Here is a 19428-nt window from a genome sequence, read left to right as displayed (position 1 = left end):
GGATCTTTCAGATTTGGGGTCACGGGTGAGGCTAGAAGGTGCGCACCCAGCCCGCTGCAAACGTGGTCGGGTCGCCGGAGTGGGGGAAGAGGGGCCGATTCCAAACGGCTTCTTGGTGACAACAGTTCTCTCCTCCTGTTCATCCAGAGAGCATTTCGTTTCACAACAATGCTGTAAGGGGCTGGCCGGAGAGGGCTCTGCGCCCGCGTCAGGTACTGATCGGAAACTCCGGGCTGGGACCAACAATGCGCTGTGTCTTCATAAGCTCTAGATGATTGTTGGCAGTAAGGAAGCTGACCGTTGGTCTCATCCGTCCCTGCACCTGGCCAGGTGTGGCACAGAGTAAGTGCGCGTTACAATGAGTGAGATCAATAGCTCGTCTGCTGCTCTGCCATCAGAGGCCTCAAATGAGATCGTGGACATAGAGTGCCTGATTGAAGGCTCAGCACACAGTAGGCCTTCACTAAGGGGGGCAGGAAGGATTGTCCCGGCACCAAGGTTGGAGGGCTGCGCGCTGGGAGCCGGTGGGCCTCGCCGAGGAGGGAGAGAACCGGGACGGAAGATTCAAGGTTGTGGGGCATGGCAACTGCTGATGTCACAATGCCCCCATTTGCCTGGATGCGTCGGGCTCCTGGACCCCTCCGAGGCTGGCAGAGGGCATGGCCGGCAGCAGCGAGAAGATCACCGGGGAAGTGGAATCCAGGACCAGGGGGACATTTGCGGACCAGAAATAAGCACGGGGCAGAAGGACCACCAAGATACTGGCGGAGGCATGGGGCATCACCGAGACCTGTCAGGTACTGGTCTGGGTGGACCGGCAGGTGTCCCTGATGGGGAGAGTCCAGGGTCCCAGTGAAAGTGCACACACCCAGCTACCAGGAGGGCACGTCCTTCACAGGAGCCCCCCCCCCCCCCCCGTTGTTTGAGGGTTCCCGGGGCATCAGGCGGTCGTTTCCTGGAGTGGCCTCAATTCTGGTCCCACGGCCTCCCGGGGACTCTGTCCAACGTACTGATGTCCCAGCCCCACCGCTCAGACCCTGATTCACTTTGCAACACACACACACACACCCCTACACGATCCAGCTATGTCTTCTAAAGAGCAGCGGGGGTCGCGTGTCGTGTCCCCCCAGAGATGCTCAGACTCTGGACAGAGCTCAGCTCCAAGAGAAAGTTAAGCTAGGACTGGTAAAGTCATGAAATTCACTATCAGGAATCTATAGGAACCGGGGCGCCTCCGGGGTGGCTCAGCCGGTTGAGCGTCCGACTTCGGCTCAGGTCACGATCGCGTGGTTCACGAGTTTGTCCCGCGTCGGGCTCTGTGCTGACGGCTCGGAGCCTGGAACCTGCCTTTGGATTCTGTGTCTCCCTCGCTCTCTGCCCCTCCCCTGCTCACGCTCTGTCTCTCTGTCTCTCACAAGTAACTGTTAAAAAAAAATTAAAAAAATAAAAATAAAAGCAACACTCAGTAAACCTTATGATCGGTGAAGGCAGCGTGGTGTAGACGGGGTAGTGAGGAGAAAAGGCACCTTCTGCTGGGCCCAGCACCCAGGCAACCACCCCATCGTGGTGTTTCTGGAGGCCACAGCCCCAGAGGCCCCTCCGTGCCGGCCCCTCTGGTTCTACGCTTGATCCGGCTACACTGCGTCCGACTGAGAAAAGCCGAAAGGCAAGAATATGAGAAGCCAGAGTCCTTGGGTTCAAATTCAGACCCTGCCGCTTGTCTGGGGTAGAGCCGCTGACTGTGTTCAGACAGCTGGTCCCTGCATGCTTGGGTCCCGGGGTCACAGCCTCCAGACCCCCTGGCGGGCACTTTTCTCCCTCCGTTTTAGCGGACGTTGCTGCAGGGATGCCTCCCCCGTGCTTGACGCCTGGACTTGTGCAGGGCACAACGGTGGCTTCCTCCCCAGCTGAGCAATGTTCAGGCCCCGCAAAGCCCGGGTCTGCTCTGGGTGTAACAATTGTAGAAGGCTTGCTTTGGCCTTTTGTTGCTGCCACCACTGGGGGTCTGGAGTCCCCAGGCTGAGCAGTGGACGGCCCTGGGCTTCCCTCCTCGCTCCCTCTGGTCAAAGCGAGAGCCCCTTGGTGCCATATTGGAATCGGTCAGTGCGTGTCTGTGTCTCCGTGTACGTGTGTCTGGGTGTCTGCGTGTCTGAATGTTTATGTGTGCGCACATGCCTGTCTCTGTGCGCGTGGCCTGCCCACCCACGCCTCCCGGAGTCCCCGATCGCTGTGCCTTCTGTTTATGTGTCACCCCACGGGCTCCTTCCTGCCCAGAGGTGGTCATGGAGCTGTGAGGACGGACGCCAGGCTGCAGAAACTTGGGGGGGTGGTGAGGAAGAGGGCAACAGTTAGTACAGGCCACTCCCTGGGGAACTGTGGCCGAGAAAAGTAGCAAAACAGAAGTCAGGGAAGCTCGGGGTCAAGGGAAGAATTTGTTAGAGACTAGAGACGGGGAGATGCGGGTTGTTTGGACACAGAAGGGGAGGAGCAGAGGAGAGGGGCAGTTGGGAAATGCTGGCGGGGAGGCAGGCAGTGGGGCTGGATCGGAGAGGCTGAGGAGGGTGGGGCCGGTCCCAGGACTTGTTTCCCAGCCCCGAGGCCATGCGTACCCCCAGCCTCTAGTGCTGTCACCGCCCCCGGAAGGAGCGCTCACCTGCAAAGGGGCGGACGGAGGCCAGCTTTGCCAAGGCAGCAAGCGCTCAGTGGGGTGGCGGTAGTGCTTGTGACCTCCCGCGGGTCCATACCCTCAGTTCAGCCCTGCCAAGTTCACGCCAAGTCCAGCCAAGTTCACGCCTGGGCTGGGAGCCCGTCTCAGTCTTTGACGGGCTCAGGATCCTCGAGGACACAGATGTGTCAGGCCTCTCACACCTGAAGGCTTGCCTGGCTCCTGGGTCGGAACCTCTGCCTAGGCCCAGCCCCAGCTCCGTAGCCGTCCAATCTCCCTCTCTGTGCCCATCCCCCTCCTTCACCGGCCCCATGCTCACCTCCGTGCTCATCCCCAGGCTCATCCCCAATCTTGTCCCCAGGCTCATCCCCAGGCTCATCCCCAGGCTCATCCCCAGGCTTGTCCCCAGGCTCATCCCCAGGCTCATCCCCAGGCTCATCCCCAATCTTGTCCCCAGGCTCATCCCCAGGCTCATCCCCAATCTTGTCCCCGGGCTCGTCCCCAGGCTCATCCCCAGGCTCATCCCCAATCTTGTCCCCAGGCTCGTCCCCAGGCTCATCCCCAGGCTCGTCCCCAATCTTGTCCCCAGGCTCATCCCCAATCTTGTCCCCAGGCTCGTCCCCAGGCTCATCCCCAGGCTCGTCCCCAGGCTCGTCCCCAGGCTCATCCCCAATCTTGTCCCCAGGCTTGTCCCCATGCTCATCCCCAGGCTCATCCCCAATCTTGTCCCCAGGCTTGTCCCCATGCTCGTCCCCAGGCTCATCCCCAATCTTGTCCCCAGGCTCGTCCCCAGGCTCATCCCCAGGCTCATCCCCATGCTTGTCCCCAGGCTCGTCCCCAGGCTCATCCCCAGGCTCGTCCCCAGGCTCATCCCCAGGCTCGTCCCCAGGCTCACCTCTGTGCTCATCCCCATGCTTGTCCCCATGCTCGTCCCCAGGCTCATCCCCAGGCTCATCCTCAGGCTCGTCCCCAGGCTCGTCCCCAGGCTCATCCCCAATCTTGTCCCCAGGCTCATCCCCAGGCTCATCCCCAATCTTGTCCCCAGGCTCGTCCCCAGGCTCATCCCCAGGCTCATCCCCAGGCTCGTCCCCAGGCTCGTCCCCAGGCTCATCCCCAGGCTCATCCCCAATCTTGTCCCCAGGCTCATCCCCAGGCTCATCCCCAGGCTCATCCCCATGCTTGTCCCCAGGCTCATCCCCAGGCTCATCCCCAGGCTCATCCCCAATCTTGTCCCCAGGCTCATCCCCAGGCTCATCCCCAATCTTGTCCCCAGGATCGTCCCCATGCTTGTCCCCAGGCTCATCCCCAGGCTCATCCCCAGGCTCGTCCCCATGCTTGTCCCCAGGCTCATCCCCAGGCTCGTCCCCAGGCTCATCCCCAGGCTCGTCCCCAGGCTCACCTCTGTGCTCATCCCCATGCTTGTCCCCAGGATCATCCCCAGGCTCATCCCCAGGCTCGTCCCCAGGCTCATCCCCACCTCCGTCTCCAACTCTGTGCCCATCCGCATTCGTAACCCCAACCCCACGCTCATTCTCAACATCTTCCTGTCTATACAATTCCCACTTTGCCAGAGGACAAAAGAGGTCAGTAACAAGCCCAAAGTTGTACCGCTGGCTAGCCAGATCCAGCACTCAAACCTGACACCATTGGACACCAATGGTCAGGCTCTGAACTCCCACGCCACACTCCGGCATGGCACCGGTCCCCGGGTCCCCGGCCTCTGGCCCTTGTATGACCTCTGACCAGATTGCCCGCTTGACCTCCTGACATCACTTTGCCGGCTCCTGACTTGGTCCCCATCGGTTCAAACTTCAGCCAGCCTGTGCGTCTCAGCTCAGTTGTACCAGCTACTGGCCCCTGGCCGGACCCTTAGCCCTGTTGCCTCCCCAGGATTTCATGGGGCTTCCCCACTCCCAGGTTTCCCCAGGCCACCACAACTCTGATGACAGGACGGACAGGCAGGTCGGAAGACAGGCTCAGAGCAGGGTGTCACGGAGGAGGTATTTTGGGTTGGAACGGGTCCGTTCACGTCCACAGCCTCCAGTAAATGGCATGGTGGGTTCTCCACTGCGGAGAGAGAAGACGGGGAGGAGAACCCACGGCTCCACAGAGGGTGGGGCTTGTGGAACGTGCCGGGGCGTCAGCGAGGAAAGGATGATTTTGTTCCGGTTTCAGATGCTTGCTTTTGGCCAATTTGCTAATTATAGCCTGAAAGTCACTGGCTGATGGCCACATCTCTTTTGATAGGTGCGGCCACCGGCACTCTGTTCTTCTGCTAATTTCACTGCTATTTCACTCACCTTCCCAAAGACCCAACCCTCCACCACCCATGGCCTCTGGTTTTTCCAATACACTTGGTCGTCTGTATCTTCTTCTGCCTCACCCCTCCGTCTGAGTCTCCTCACCGAGGCTAAAGAGAATCTTTCACGCAGGCGCACACCCCCCACCCCCTCACGTCCACCCCACCCCTCCTTTCTGCAGCTTTTGTTCCATTTCTGCCCGCCCCACCCCCACTCCCTTCCCCCCCCATCCTTAGATCTTAATTTTATTTCCTTATCCTTTATTATTATTATTTTTGAGAGACAGAAAGTGCAAGTCGGGGAAGGGCAGGGAGAATGTCAAGCAGGCTCCACACTGTCAGTGCGAGTCTGACGCGGGGCCCGAACCCACAAACCGTGAGATCATGACCCGAGTCAAAGTCAGACGCTTAACCGACTGAGCCACCCAGGCGCCCCTGATATTGTCTTTTGTGACGAGCCTCTTCAAGTCTCTATTAATTTTCTATTTTTAAAAAGATTTTATTATTATTTTTTAATGTTTATTTATTTTTGAGGGAGAGAGCGAGAGAGAGCGAGAGAGAGAACATGAGTGGGGGAGGGGCAGAGAGAGAGGGAGACACAGAATCCGAAGCGGGCTCCAGGCTCTGAGCTGTCAGCACAGAGCCGGATGTGGGGCTCGAACTCACAAACCATGAGATCATGACCAGAGGCCAAAGTGGGACACTTAGCCAACTGAGTCATCCAGGCACCCCAGTTTTCTCTTTCTTTCTTTCTTTCTTTCTTTCTTTCTTTTTCTTCTTTCTTTCTTTTTTCTTTCTTTGTTTCTTTGTTTCTTTCTTTCTTTCTCCTTCCTTCCTTCCTTCTTTCCTTCCTTCCTTCCTTCCTTCCTTCCTTCCTTCCTTCCTTCCTTTTTTCTCTTTCTTTCTTTCTTTCTTTCTTTCTTTCTTTTCTTTCTTCTTTCTTTCTTTCTTTCTCCTTCCTTCCTTCCTTCCTTCCTTCCTTCCTTCCTTCCTTCCTTAATTTCTTCTTCTTTCTTTCTTTCGTCTTTTTCTTATTGATCGTAGGGTTTAAAATTTTTTTTAAAATACATTCTGGGGCACCTGGGTGCCTCAGTTGGTTCAGTGTCTGAGTCTCTTCCGAACTCAGGTCTTCATCTTGGGGTCATGAGTTCAGCCCCACATTGGGCTCTGTGCTGAGCATGGAGACTACTTAAATTAAAAAAAAATTTTTTTTTAAATGCATTCTGTATACACACTCTTTTTGATTATATGGAGTACCACAGTCCATTTGGACGGACGCTTGTCTTTTCATACTCTCAGTGGTATCTTCCAGTGAACAGAAATTTAACTTGAGGGGAGCCTAGATGGTTTAGTCAGTTAAGCATCTGGCTCTCGATCTCTGCTTCGGTTGTGATCTCACTGTGAGACGGAGCCTGCATTGGGCTCTGTGCTGACAGAGGGGAGCCTGCTTAAGATTCTCTCTCTTCCTCTCTGCCCCTCCCCTGCTTGCTCTCTCTCTCTCAAAATAAATAAACATTTAAAAAAAATGTTTAACAGTAGAAACCTTTTTCTACTCTGAGGGCATGGAGATATTTTCCTCTGTTATCTTCTAGAGGCTTTATTGTTTTACTTGTAACATTTAGAGGTACGACTCATCTGGACTTGATATTTTGGGTATTATGAGAAGGCAATTATTTTTCCATGAGGATCAAGTGATCTAGGGCCATTTAATGAAAATACCGTCCTTCACCCACTGCTCTGTGGAGCCGTAAAGTGGATCTTTCCTGAGCTTTCTATTTTTTTTTAATGTTTATTTCTGAGAGAGAGAGAGAGAGAGGCAGAGCATGAGTGGGGGAGGGGCAGAGAGAGGGAGACACAGAATCAGAAGCAGGCTCCAGGCTCTGAGGTGTCAGCACAGAGCCTGACGCAGGGCTCAGACTCACAGACCGCGAGATCATGACCTGAGCCCAAGTCGGACGAGATCATGACCTGAGCCCAAGTCGGACGCCCAACCGACTGAGCCAACCAGGCGCAACCACCCCCCCCCCCCAAACTTTGATATCTTTGAAATAATTGTACAAAGTATCTTTTTAGACATTTTATGCTTATGGCTGATGTTTAGAAATGCAAATGATTTTGATATGCTGTGTTTACATCCAGCAACCTTGTAGGTTTCTTTGGGTTTCTACCTATGTAATCAGGTATGCTAGTTGAAAACTCTGGTTTTAGAATCTGATTTTGTTTTGACTTCTTTTTTTTTTTTTAACTAATCAATTTACGTAAAGTAGGCTCCATGCTCTCAATGTGGGACTTGAACTCACGACCCTGAGATCAAGAGTCGCTTGCTCTACCAACTGAGCCAGCCAGGCACCCCCTTGGTTTGCAATTCTAACCTCATCATTTACTAAACGTAGGACTTTGAGAACATTGCTTCATTTTTCTGAGTCTTGTTTCTTTTTCTACAGAGTGGTGATGTTCTCTCATAGGTTTATAGTGAGGAATAACGAAACAAAGCACACATCGTCTTGAGCCAGTGCTCACACACACTGGCACAATCCATTTGTGATTTGTGAATACATTCCTCGCCCTTGATTTCCCCTTTCCCGTTTAACTCCATAGCTCTCCAAATTCTGGCTTTTACCCTGTCGTTTGACAGAATTGCCCTCAAAGGTGTGTTCCTGGCGTCAACTTTCGTGGACTGCCCTATTTCAAATGCTGGTTTCAAGTCCCACCTGTTCCCCTGGCTGACTATTAATTCGGGATTTCCCACAACCCCTTCATCCGGTTCGACGCTTTGCCGGTTTCTCCTAGAACTCAGGAGAATGCTTTACTAGGTTTACCAGTTTATTTTAAAGGATACAAGTCAGGAACCGCCGTGTGAAAGAGATGGGGGTGGTTTCCATGTCTTTCCAGGCACATCACCTTTCCAGTATGTTGATGTGTTCACAAACCTGGAAGTCGCCTGAACCCCATCACTTAGGAATTTTTATAGACATTTCGTTAGGTAGCCATGATCGATTAGATCATTGGCCATTGGTGATTGAACTCAATTGCCAGCCCCTCTCCCTTTCACGGAGGTTGGGGGTGGGGCTGAAAGTTCGAACCCTCTACTTACCTGGTTGGTTCTTCTGGCCACCAAGCCGCCATCTTGAAGCTATCTAGGCTCCCCTACGTGCCATCTCATGAGTATACAAGAGGCAATAAATTCCAAAGGCTTCAGGAGCTTTGTGCCAGGAACGAGGGACAAAGATCATTTTTTTAAAAAAATTATACTACAGTCTTCTCGGCAGATACCTTCCCTTGGCTTCTTGAGACTACTCCCCCACTTTTCCTTCCTCTTGTCTGGGATCTCTGCCCAGTCTCCAAGTGGGCTTTTCTTTCCTCCCATGCCTTAAGTCCTGATTTCTTTCCATGGTTCAGTTCTCGTCCCTTTTCTCAACTTAACTTTTGACCTCATCTTTGATCAAATTTGTCTATCTGTAACCATGGCCGTTTTTGTTGGATACCAGGTTCATATGGACAGTGGTTCACCGGGCATGACTACCTGGCTTTTCTATAATGCCCCGAATGAAACGAAGCAGGTTTCCCCAAGCCTGCTCTCCCTCTCTATTAATTCTGTCCATCCCCTAACTTAGGGACCTGAGCATCATCTAGACCCATCTCACTCCTTCATCCCTACCGTTAGCTGTGGCCATGTTCTGTCCCTCATGTTTGTTTTCATTGCCATTGACTTGGTTCACTTTCCCACAATTTTTCCCCCCAGTTGGCAACACCAGCTTCACCTGGAAACTTATTAGATTTGCACATTCTCGGGCTCCAGCCAAGATCTATTGAGCCAGAGACTCTGGTGCTGGTACCTGACAGTCTGTGTCTTACTGGGCTTTCTAGGTGATTCTGGTACCAGGGAAGTAGACCACTGGTCTTGCCCAACTCTCTACGTGGCAGGTCTGGCCCCAGAATGACTACTCACTGACATGAAGTCAGTGCTGCCCCTGGATGTTATCCTGACCTTCCCAGGCTGGGTGAGACATCACTCCCGTCTCGTGACACCTTGTGTCTCCTTTGGTTGTGACCCACCTCGTCCTGTAGTGGAACTGCAGACGGTGGCCCCAGAAAGGTAGGGATTCAGCCATATTCACCGTTCTCAGTAAGGGTTCATACAGTTTTGGGTCCTGAGACATATGTGGAAAAAGACAGACAAATGCCTTTGTCCCATGGAACCGAAATTCTAAGAGGGCAGGCAGAGAAGAAATGGTAAACAAATTTAAGATAATTTCAGATGGTGGTAAGTGCTGTAATGAAAATGGAATAAGATAATGTGATGGAAGGGGGCTGAGGGCTAGTTTAGATAGAAAGCTAAGGAATGCCTTTCTCGGAAGGCGCCATTGAGCTAAGATCTAAATGATCAGAAGCCAGCTATGGGAAAACGTGGTAGGGAAAACCATCGTAGGTGGAGGGATAGGTGGAATTTGGTGAGTTTGAGGGCAGAGAGAAGAGCGATGTGATTGGAGGGGGAGAGAGGGAGAGAGAGAGAGAGAGGCAGAGGCAAACTCCTAACTCCATGGTCAGAGTTTGTTGGGATTTCACTCCAAGGGCTGGGTGGAAACCCTCGGGGAGGGATGTGAGTACTGGTGTGTGTTTTGGGAAGACCACTCGGGCTGCTGTGTGTATAATATAAATCGTATGGAGACAGGGGTAGAAGCAGGGAGGCCAGTTGGGAGGCCACGTGAGTATCCTAGTGGATACAGAAGCAACCCTGGGAACGTGTGTTTAATCACGTGGATCCTGGTGCCCACATCCAAATCCTGGGCCCTCCACAAAAGGGGTGGCTTTGGGCAAGTAACCGAACCTCTCTGTGTCTCAATTTTACCCTCTGGAAGAGGGGATAATAGCAGCACTTAACTCATAGGTTTGTGGGGAAGGCTCAATGAGTTAATATAGAAAAGCATGGGCAGAGCTCTATGAGTTATTATCATTATTACTAGTGGTTGTTCTCATTATAGCATGGAGGGAAAACAGTGGGTTCAGGGTATTTCTACTGGCCGAGTTGACATGACTTGAGGATGAACTGGATCTTAAGGATGAAGGGGAGAAACGACTCCCTGGGTTTTGGCAAAAGGTTTAACACAATGGGGAGGGGCAGGTCTTGTTGTGTGTGCGTGTGTGTGTGTGTGTTGAACAGGGTTCTGAGGCACCCCTAAAAACATCCAAGAATAGATGCTCGGCAGGAGGTTGGAGGCATGAGTCTGGAGTCTAGGGGAGAGCTCAGGGAGGCCTGGAGACACACGTGTACGAGTCATGGCGGAGTGATGGTGTCCCCACGGGAGAGCGTGCAGACGGGGAAGAGAAGGACACCCAGGACAGAGCGCTGGGCTCTCTCCTAATACAGGCAGAGCAGAGAGGCAGTATCTGGCAAGGAGCCGAAAAGAGCAGGCAGTGAGGTGGCGACACCGGAAGAGAGAAGGGGACGTCCCAAGGGTGGCCGGTGGGATCCATGGCTACCAAGAAGACACACGAGCTCAGTCCTAAATACACGGTAGATAGCTGAGTTTGACAACGTGGAAGCGATTTGCTGAACGGATGAGTAAAACTGAACTTTTTTGTTTTTTAATGTAAAAATCAGCTCAACTGGGGGGCGCCTGCGTGGCTCAGTCGGTTGAGCATCGAACTTCCGGTCATGACCTCACGGCTGGCGAGTTTGAGACCCACCTCGGGCTGTCTGCTGGCATCGGGGAGCCCGCTTTGGAAACTCCGTCTTCCTCGCTGTCTGCCCGTTCCCTGCTCACTCTCTCTCTCTTTCTCAAAAATAAATAAAATAAATAAACAAACAACAGCAATGAAAATCAACGCAATTAGAAAGTTTGGTTGCATCCTCTCCTGGACGGCCAACAAGGCTTCGCTGAGCGGGGGAGCCCCAAAGACAGCGGACCAAACAGCTGCCGCGGAAAAGATCCCACCTGCTTCATTGCTCCTGAGCAGAGAAACGGCTCTTGCCTCTTCTTCACCGTAAGGTTTTAGGACCCACCAGTGAAAGGGGACCACGCTGAGGTGGAAAAAGCATTGCCGAAGCTGGAATCGAACATTTCCAACGGCACCACGGTGGGGCACAGCTGTTTTGAATCCGGGAGCATGTTAACGTACCATTTCGAAGACTTTTCCGCATCAGACCCGTAACCTTTGACACGAGTCTTTTCCCTGTTGTCCATTGAGGTGCGGACGGATCAGATCAGTGATTCTCAAACTTTCTCGCCCATCCGTGTTGGCTGCGGGCTCGCTAGAGGGCAGGTGGCCGAGTCCCGCCCCACAGTTTCTGATGCGGTTGGCCAGGGTGGGACCGGAGAAATTGCTGAGAAGCCCCCACGCGATGCCATCACCACTGGGGGCGCCGAGGTCCCTGGACCACACCCTTGATGACCTCTGGTCCAGATTCCGTGCTCCCTGAAGGCAGCGATGGCATCTGTCTTGTTCACCTGGTTCAGTAGGAGGCACCCAATCCGTGTTAAGTGAGGGAATTAAATGCCCCTTCTGTGGATCCCTCCGGGCTTAGGAATGGGGCGGTCAGGGTCAAAGGCAGGCTGTCCCCTGATTTGCTGTTGCCCCTAAGCTCCCCAGCAGCCCCCCCATCCTCATGGCAGCCTCAGAGTTTTGGGTGGCCAAGCAGCCATCAAGAACTCTCTGCGTTGTTCCCCCTCGAATCATTCCCAGCCCGTAGGTCTCATCCTACACATTGATTGTCGGAAAACTTTTAACAACTTGGTTCGTGCCCTCGTCTCCGTGGGTGGAGTTTAGGCAGAATTTGAGGCAGAGGGACACGTGACACAAGTGATTTAATGTGTAATGTCTCTCTTGGATCCATTTATGCGGCCCCTGGGTGAAGCCAGTCCTCCCTCTCCGCTCTCCAGGGCCAGGGGAGATGGGGTGGGGACCTGGCACAGGGCTCTGGAGGGACGGAATTAGTTAAGTCTCAGTCCAGGCGGGATGAACGCTGGTGGCCACATCCCACGGAGCTCACACGTCTTCTAGTTCGAGGCCCAGCACCCAGGCCGCGCACACAGAGCCTTCTTTCTTCGTCGAGGAAGAGTGCCCCTTTCACAGCCTGCCACAGGCAAGGGAAATGGAAAATCCCGGAGCATCCCGAGCCCCTCTCAATTTCCAAGGGCACTTCGCCTCTCCCAAGTTCAGGGACAGGACAGGGCGTTTGCATGTGGGCTGGGTCCTGTGGCCAAGGAGCAAGTTCTGTGGCTGGAGGGCTGCGGGCAGCACCGGCCGTGTCTGCCCGGGAGGGGAGAGGTCCCCGCGTGCCGACCGCCCAGCCTTGACCGTGTCGTAGTCAGAAAACAGCTCCGGAGCCCCTCCTGGCCCTCCTGGGCCACAGCCCCAAGCAGAGTAGCAGAAGCGATGGCTTTTCTGAGAAGCTGCTGACCTCAACCCTGCTGGCTGTACATTCCTGGATGATGAGGGAGGGATTCCAGTGTTTACTTTGAACAATGTTTTCCTGTGTCTGAACCGACTGGGTGTTAAATTCTTCCAGATTTCTGGCTCCGTGTTGCAAGTCCAACGGGACAGAAACAGGTTTACGGCAGTTGGCAGGGCAGCAGAAGCAGGGTCGGTCTGGGCACCTTCTGCGTCTAGAATTTCCACTCGGTGGATGGAAAAACTGTCTGTGGGCTCGGCGCCCGGGAGGGGGGTCTGCTGTGGTCCCAGCTCGGAGCCTCGCACATTTCCCACCCGAGAGGGCAAAATTAGCTTGTCTTTTTTTTTTTTTTTGAAACACAGCGAGGAGTAAGAACAAGCTGAGTTTTGAAGGTCAGGCCTTGCAGTGTTTTCTCCGTTAGTATAAACCCAGAAGTTGTGCTCATAAGGAATTCATTTGGTGGGATATTGGGAAACCGGAGTGAATTCCGGTTCCTGGGGTCTGCGGTCTGAGGAGGTTTCAGGGACACGCAGGAGGTCAGGGCTGGACGGGGGACGGCAGACCCGAATCCTTACTTTTACACAGGGGGAAACTGAGGCACAGAGACCACCCCCCCCCCCCCCCACAGTGACATGAGGGTTAGGATGTTGAGTTGGAAGGAACTGTCCCCGACGGAGCTGGATGGATCTCTGCAGGGGTTGGGGGACTGTGGCAACTTGGAGCTATTGCTAATCCTTTTTGCCCAGGAGGATGACCATATAACCACGTGGGGCCACGGGAGGAGGCATTCTTCATTACGTGTTCATAAATCAATGGCTTTAAGGACAGAGAACTTCAGGAAACCAAGTTCAAAGATAAGGGCGCTCTTGACTTGCACCGTGCACATGAGCAGTGTCTCCATTCTCACGTTCTCAGATGTGCGCGATGCAGGGGGTGTCTCCCACGGGACCCCCCAAGGATTTGCTCTCTGGAGAGTTCTCGGGGAAGCTCCAGCCTCTGGGCAGGTGCCTGTCAGCCTATTTAATTGGAGCAGCCCAAGTCCCAGGAGGGCATGGGGCGGAGGGTGGCCTGTACACTCGCATCATTTAAAAAAAAATTTTTTTTAATGTTTGTATTTATTTTTGAGACAAGAGGGAGACAGAGCATGAGGAGGGGAGGGGCAGAGAGAGAGAGAGACTTCTGCTGTATCAAAATGGCCTCATCAAAATTGGCTTTTAGAGGATGGCCTTAATTCTGTGGTGTTTTGTAGCCATAAATTCTTTACCGTACGCGTTCCCTTCTTCCAGCAGAAATTGCTTCTAGAAGAGATGGGAGTGGGATTGAGGCGGTGAAATCACTCCCACTGCTGGAAGGATAGGACGCTCTCTCCCGTCTCCGTCTCTGGGGTTTCCTTAACATGTCTGGTAAGGACCCTGTATCAGTTATCTCTTGCTGCGTAACAAAGTACCCCAAGACTCAGTTGCTTAAAACAAACGTCTGTCATCTCGCAGATTCTGTGGGTCAAGAATCCGAGTGTGGCGTGGCCGTGTGCCTCCGTGTCAAGGTCTCTTCATGAGGGTGCAGTCGTGGCTTAGGCTGGGGCTGTGGTCCTCTCTGGAGGCTTAACTAGGGGGCGGGGGAGGATCCACTTCCAAGCTCACCCACGTGGCTGTTGGCAAAATTAAGTTTCTCACAGGCTGTTGAACTAAGGGCCTCGCTTCCTTGTTTGTTGTTGACCACAAGTCTTCTCCAGAGAGCGGCTCACAACATGGCGGCCGGCTTCCCTCGGAATGAATGACTGGGAGGACAAGAGGGAGAGGGAGCATACTCAAGATGGAAGGTACAGTTTTTTGTAAACTAGTCTCACAAGTGACGTCACACCATTTTACCGCGTTGGGAGGGAGTCGCGTTGGTAGCTTATACTCAAAGTGAGGATGTGAGTACCAGGAGGTGGGATCATTGGGGGCCATCTTGGAGGCTGCCTACCGCAGGCCTTTGGGCCGGGCTGCTTTTGAGTCTGTTCAACCTGTGGGCCGTGACACCTCAGCAGTTCCGATACGCCAGTGGCTGCGAGGGGCAGAGGGAAAGGAACTCTGTGGTCCCCCCTACTTCTCCTCGGGGGTGGGTCCCTTCACTGGCATAGCCTTCTGAAGACCTCTCAGGGGCAAATGATTCTAAATTTCTAAACTAGGTACACTTACCCTCCACTCTCCCATCCCGTCCCATCTTCCTTCTAAGGGAAGAGCCCAAGGCAGCCCTCTCTCCGAGGTCTTTGTCACTTCCGAGTAAAGCTCCACGACAGGGCGGCTTTCCCCAGAGTTCACCTGCTGCTCACCCTGGGCGCCAATGTCAGTCAGTATTCTTGTCACCGAAATGAGCCCCGGTCACAAACCAGAGAGTGAAAGCTCTGCCACTCGTTCAGGAGTTCATGGCCTTCAACACAAAAGCAGAATGTTATAAATATCCTCATGGGTCACGGAATACTCGCGTCTCAGTTAATCGGAGCGTCCTCGCGTCCTCACATGAGGCAGGATGTTTCTCCTCCTGGATATGAGGAAACTGAGGTTCAGATAGATGAAGTAACTTGCTCGAGATTGGACAGAAAGACATGAAGCCGGGGTTTCGAACCCGTGCTCCTGACTCCAGTTCTGTGCTCCGCCCCGCATCCCTTTTAAAGTTGTTTGCGGCCCCGAGTCCCCAGATTCTTCCCAGTAGGAATCTGGCGAGACTTCTCGGCCCTGCTTTGCTCCTTAGGTCACTCTAGATCAGGGCTGCAGTGACCTGGGAAGAGAAATAGAAGCTGGGCTGTTGGGGCCTGGAAAGTGGGGTAGGGTGGGTGAGACGTGGGCTCGGCAGTAGGGCAGGAGTTGTGTGGGGGGCGAGGGGGTCCCCTGAGCCCAACCTCTGCCCTCTCGCTGCGCCAATCTCTTCCCCGATCTTCAAGTTATTGTCCCATTTTTGATGAGACACATTTGGGCTGTCACAGTCCTGCGTTCGTGGTGATGATAATGACCCCCCCCCCCCGCCCTGCAGTGGGTTCTTACCACGTGCCTGGGCCCTGTGCCTGATGCTTTGTGGGGATTATCGCATGACCAGCATCCTCGGGGCCATCCAAGGATAAGTTCTTGGTATGGCCTCTATTTTATAGATGGGCGCACAGGGATCAGGAAGCGAGCCTATCTTATTTCTGGTCACACAGCCAAGGAGCAGCCGGCCTGTCCTGAGCGCGTGTTCGTCGTTCCACGCCTTGCTCTGCTGCAAACAATTGTCCAACACGCAGCCTCGCCTTTTTTAAGAGCTTTGGCCGGTTCTCTCATCAGTTGCCCTCTTGAGATGTTGAAACACACAATGAGATCACAGGAACACAGCAAGAACAGCCAGGAGAGAGTTGGTTTTCCTGCAGGGATTGCACGAGGGTGCCTCTCGAAGGCCAGGCCTTCGCCGGGCGGAGGACGTCCACGCGATGCCCTCCATGAGGGGCCTGTTCCCGGAGTTTCAAAGCATCCGATGCCTCCCTCCCGCGTGCCAAGGCCTCGTTGTTTCATTGGGCCTCTGACTCCACAAAAACTCCCTTTGTCAGAACTTCAAAATTTCCTGGCATGTTCCCCACACATATTTTCGATGTGGATGGCTGTGATGTTTCACTATGCATTTACTTGTGTCTATTTGTGCCTAGAAAGATTCGTTTGAAGCTAGCAGCTCAATATTTCTCCCCAATTTCTTTTTTCTTTAAGTTTATTTTTGAGAGAGAGAGAGAGAGAGCGTGCTCACGCACAAGTGGGGGAAAGGCAGAGAGGGCGGGGGACCCAGGACCCGAAGCAGGCTCCAGGCTCTGTGCTGAGATGTGGGGCTCGAACCCACGAACGGTGAGATCATGACCTGACCTGAAGTCGGATGCTTCACCGGCCGAGCCACCCAGGCGCCCCTATCTTTCTCCCCAATTTCAAGAGGCTCCTCCCCCCCCGCCCCACCGCCCCCCGCTTCCTCCTTGACCTCTGGGAGGTTGGCTATTTTCTCTTTCAGCTGGAGGGAACAGTATTCTATATATTCCGTTGTCTGCTTCCCCCCCAAACTATCTATGTTAGTTACACTATCTTATGTTTTACAAGTTGACCTCTCTCATTCCTTCCCCCCAACCCCTCCAGAAACCTAGTTAAATGAACTGCACCAGGGACTTGTAAGAGCTTCCAGATGGGAGAAGGGAGGACCAGAAGAGATCAGAACAAGGTAAGCAGGTGTGGCCTTAGGTCTTGACCGTGGTCTGTCCTCAAAGTAGGCAACGTGAGGGCCAGGAGTTGCTTGGAAGTCAAAGATCTTCCTTCGGAGCTTTAAGAAACACAGTTCAGGAAGGGAGAGAGAGCGGTACCAGCTCGGTAGCATGCAGTGGGGATACGTGACCCTGACTGGTGAGGCGTGTGTGAGCCCACGCGCAGGGCTGGCCACCCGCCAAGGGAAGAGTCCCCGGAGCAGCCGTGGAAGGAGAGATAAAGGGACCTGTGGGGGGGAGGGGCGCGCATCTAGTTTGTGATCATTGTGAGGGAGGAAAACGTCTCCCATCCAGCAACTCACATCCACTTCTGGGCACGCGAAGTGTCTCATTTAACCTTCAGCAGAATCCTACAAGGGAGGCGAGTCATTCCCATGTTACAGATGGGAAAGACTTCAGGCTCAGAGAGAGAGGGGAGGCAATTTGCCCGCACTTAGAAGCAGTGAGCGAAGGTGCCAGGAATTGAACCCAGCTCTTGCCAGGAGCCGTTATCCGTGTGTCGTATTTATTAGGGTGATGCCCCGCTTTCGCCGATGAATCTTGTTTTTTTTTTCCCCAAGGTTTTTATTTATTTTGACAGAGACAGAGGGGGTGCGGGCAGGGGGAGGGCAGAGAGGGAGGGAGAATCCCAAGCAGGCCCCGCGCTGTCAGCACAGAGATTGTTTGAGATTTTCGCACTGGGCAGTGTGGTACAGGGTGATGGCTTTCTCTGAGATGGAAAAGACCAGAGAGGAAGACTTCCGGGGGTAAGGTGGAGAGCTCTGTTTGAACCCTGAAAAGTTTGAGGTCTTATTAAGATATGCAAATGATGGGGCGCCTGGGTGGCGCAGTCGGTTAAGTGTCGATTTCAGCCAGGTCACGATCTCGCGGTCTGTGAGTTCGAGCCCCGCGTCAGGCTCTGGGCTGATGGCTCAGAGCCTGGAGCCTGTTTCCGATTCTGTGTCTCCCTCTCTCTCTGCCCCTCCCCCATTCATGCTCTGTCTCTCTCTGTCCCCCCCAAAAAAAATAAACGTTGAAAAAAAAAAGATATGCAAATGATGACAAAGATTGCGGCTGGATATGTAAGTTTGGTCTCTGGGGACTGGCCGCAAGATTTGGCAAATAGATGAGCTTTGAGGCAACAGAACTCAGCGGTGCCGTCTTGGGGACATGCAGGGATTAAAAAAAAAAAAAAAGAAGGGAGCCCAGAAATCATCTGTGTGGGGACTGAAAAGGAGCGATGGCACCACGGGTCTGAGTGGCGTTAAGTCTGTTTGGAAGCCAAGTTGGAAGATGTTTCAGGAACACGAGGGGGGTCAGCTATTACCCATGACCACTTTTGGAAGGCAATGAGGGAGAAGCTTGGGCTGCAGGGGAGAGGTGTTTCGTGGACAAGAGTCAAAAGGGAAGTGGGAGGGAAGGCAGCGCGTATGTGTCACTCATGAGATGTTAAGAAACCACTGTTGCCGATAAGGGTGACGGTACAAAGGGAAGCCAGTGTTCCAGAAACTGAGGTTGTCAGTGGCTGAGGACAGAGGCTGGCAGCAGCCAGGTGGGAAGGGGGTATAGTCTGATAGGATGAGCTTCAAAGGAGAGGGAGGAACGTGGTCTGAGAATGGCGGTGGGGGATTAAGGCGGATGAGCACCCACCTCCGGGTCCAGAAACCTGCGGGTCACGAGGGGAGAAACAGCCCTCCATTGAGAGGAGAGAGGGTCTATCCTTTGGTGTTGGTTTGACAAAGCATTCTTGGCAGGAAGTCCCGGGATGAATAGGGGTGGGGGCTTCTCCAAGGCTCCAAATAAATCCCACACCTTTTGCTCCCTGGCAGTTGTCTTCCCGTAATGTGGTGGGTGCCATTTGTAATCGGGTCATTTTTTTCCTTCTTCCAAGAGCACAGGGGAAGGGTAGGGTCTCTCCTTGGGAGGGTTAGGAAAGGCTTCTCTGAATGGTTGAGCTGTGCTCTGGGTTTTGGGGGACATGCGGCCCATTAGAAGTGGGAAGTGAGGAGAAGGACTCAGGACATGCCCATGAGAAGGACCCGCGCCCAGGGCTCGAGTGCGCAGGGGGACAGTCATGGTGACGGGAGCTCAGATTGGAAGGCGTTTCTGGGACTAGATTGTTGGGGGGGGGGGTGCATTTTGTCTCTAGGAAATAGGTAGCAAATAGGTTTTGAACAGAAGCGTGACCTTCCCGAGACCGGGACCTTCTCGGTTTTTCTCTGATTAGAATGTCATGCCTGGCGTAGTGCTCGAATAAGCACTCAGTAAATATTTGTTGAATGGATGGATGGATATATTGATCAATGATGCTTCTTGGAGCCCCCGAACGGAGGATGAGCCGGAGGGAAAGAGAATAGAGGTAGCAGGACGTATTTGGAGAACAGAGCCTGAATTTGGGGTGTGAGAGGGAAGGAGGAGTTGAGTTTCTACTTTGAGGGCACGCGATTTGACAGCTTCTTGATGGCTCATGCCATCACTAAATGGCTTCACTAAATGGCTCATGCCCATTGTGCTTTTCTAGAAAACCGGTTGGCTCTTTGAGGTTCTTTGGTTCCTTCAGCTGTCACCCAGAGTCCTGACAATTGGCTGGAATAGTCTGTCCCTCCTCGTTTGGAGGTTGGGTGACATTCGTTGAGAGGCTTTCACTTAAGTCCTACGCCTTGAACTCTAGGCCCCATACCTTGAAAGTTTAGAGCACTTGTCATTGATCTCATTGCTATCTCCTTGCTAGCATATGTAGTCTTTTTTAATTTAAAAAAATGTTTATTTATTTTGAGAGAGGGAGACAGCGAAAACACATGCCTGCTAGTGGGGGAGGAGCAGGGGGAGAAGGAGAGAGAGAATCC

At 53.3% G+C, this 19428-nt stretch overlaps 1 protein-coding gene across 3 annotated transcripts in view; it reads left to right on the top strand.

Moving 5' to 3' along the window:
• Nucleotides 1-213: 213 nt before the first annotated feature.
• CDRT4 (CMT1A duplicated region transcript 4) overlaps nucleotides 214-19428 on the top strand; it is a 32049-nt gene continuing 12834 nt past the window's right edge. For 2 of the 3 annotated variants that reach the window (XM_023243992.2, XM_019817197.3), the window contains exon 1: nucleotides 214-797. In XM_023243992.2, the coding sequence (XP_023099760.2) occupies nucleotides 359-797 (439 nt within the window). In that variant the 5' untranslated portion in view covers nucleotides 214-358. Of the gene's footprint in view, nucleotides 798-16481; nucleotides 16564-19428 lie in introns of all 3 variants that reach the window. The other variant, XM_023243993.2, reaches the window with a different exon arrangement.

The sequence above is a fragment of the Felis catus genome, chromosome E1 (genome assembly GCF_018350175.1).
Source record: "Felis catus isolate Fca126 chromosome E1, F.catus_Fca126_mat1.0, whole genome shotgun sequence".
NCBI lineage: Eukaryota > Metazoa > Chordata > Mammalia > Carnivora > Felidae > Felis > Felis catus.
The sequence above is the reverse complement of the archived record's forward strand: the minus strand, read 5'-3'. Positions and strand labels throughout refer to the sequence as shown.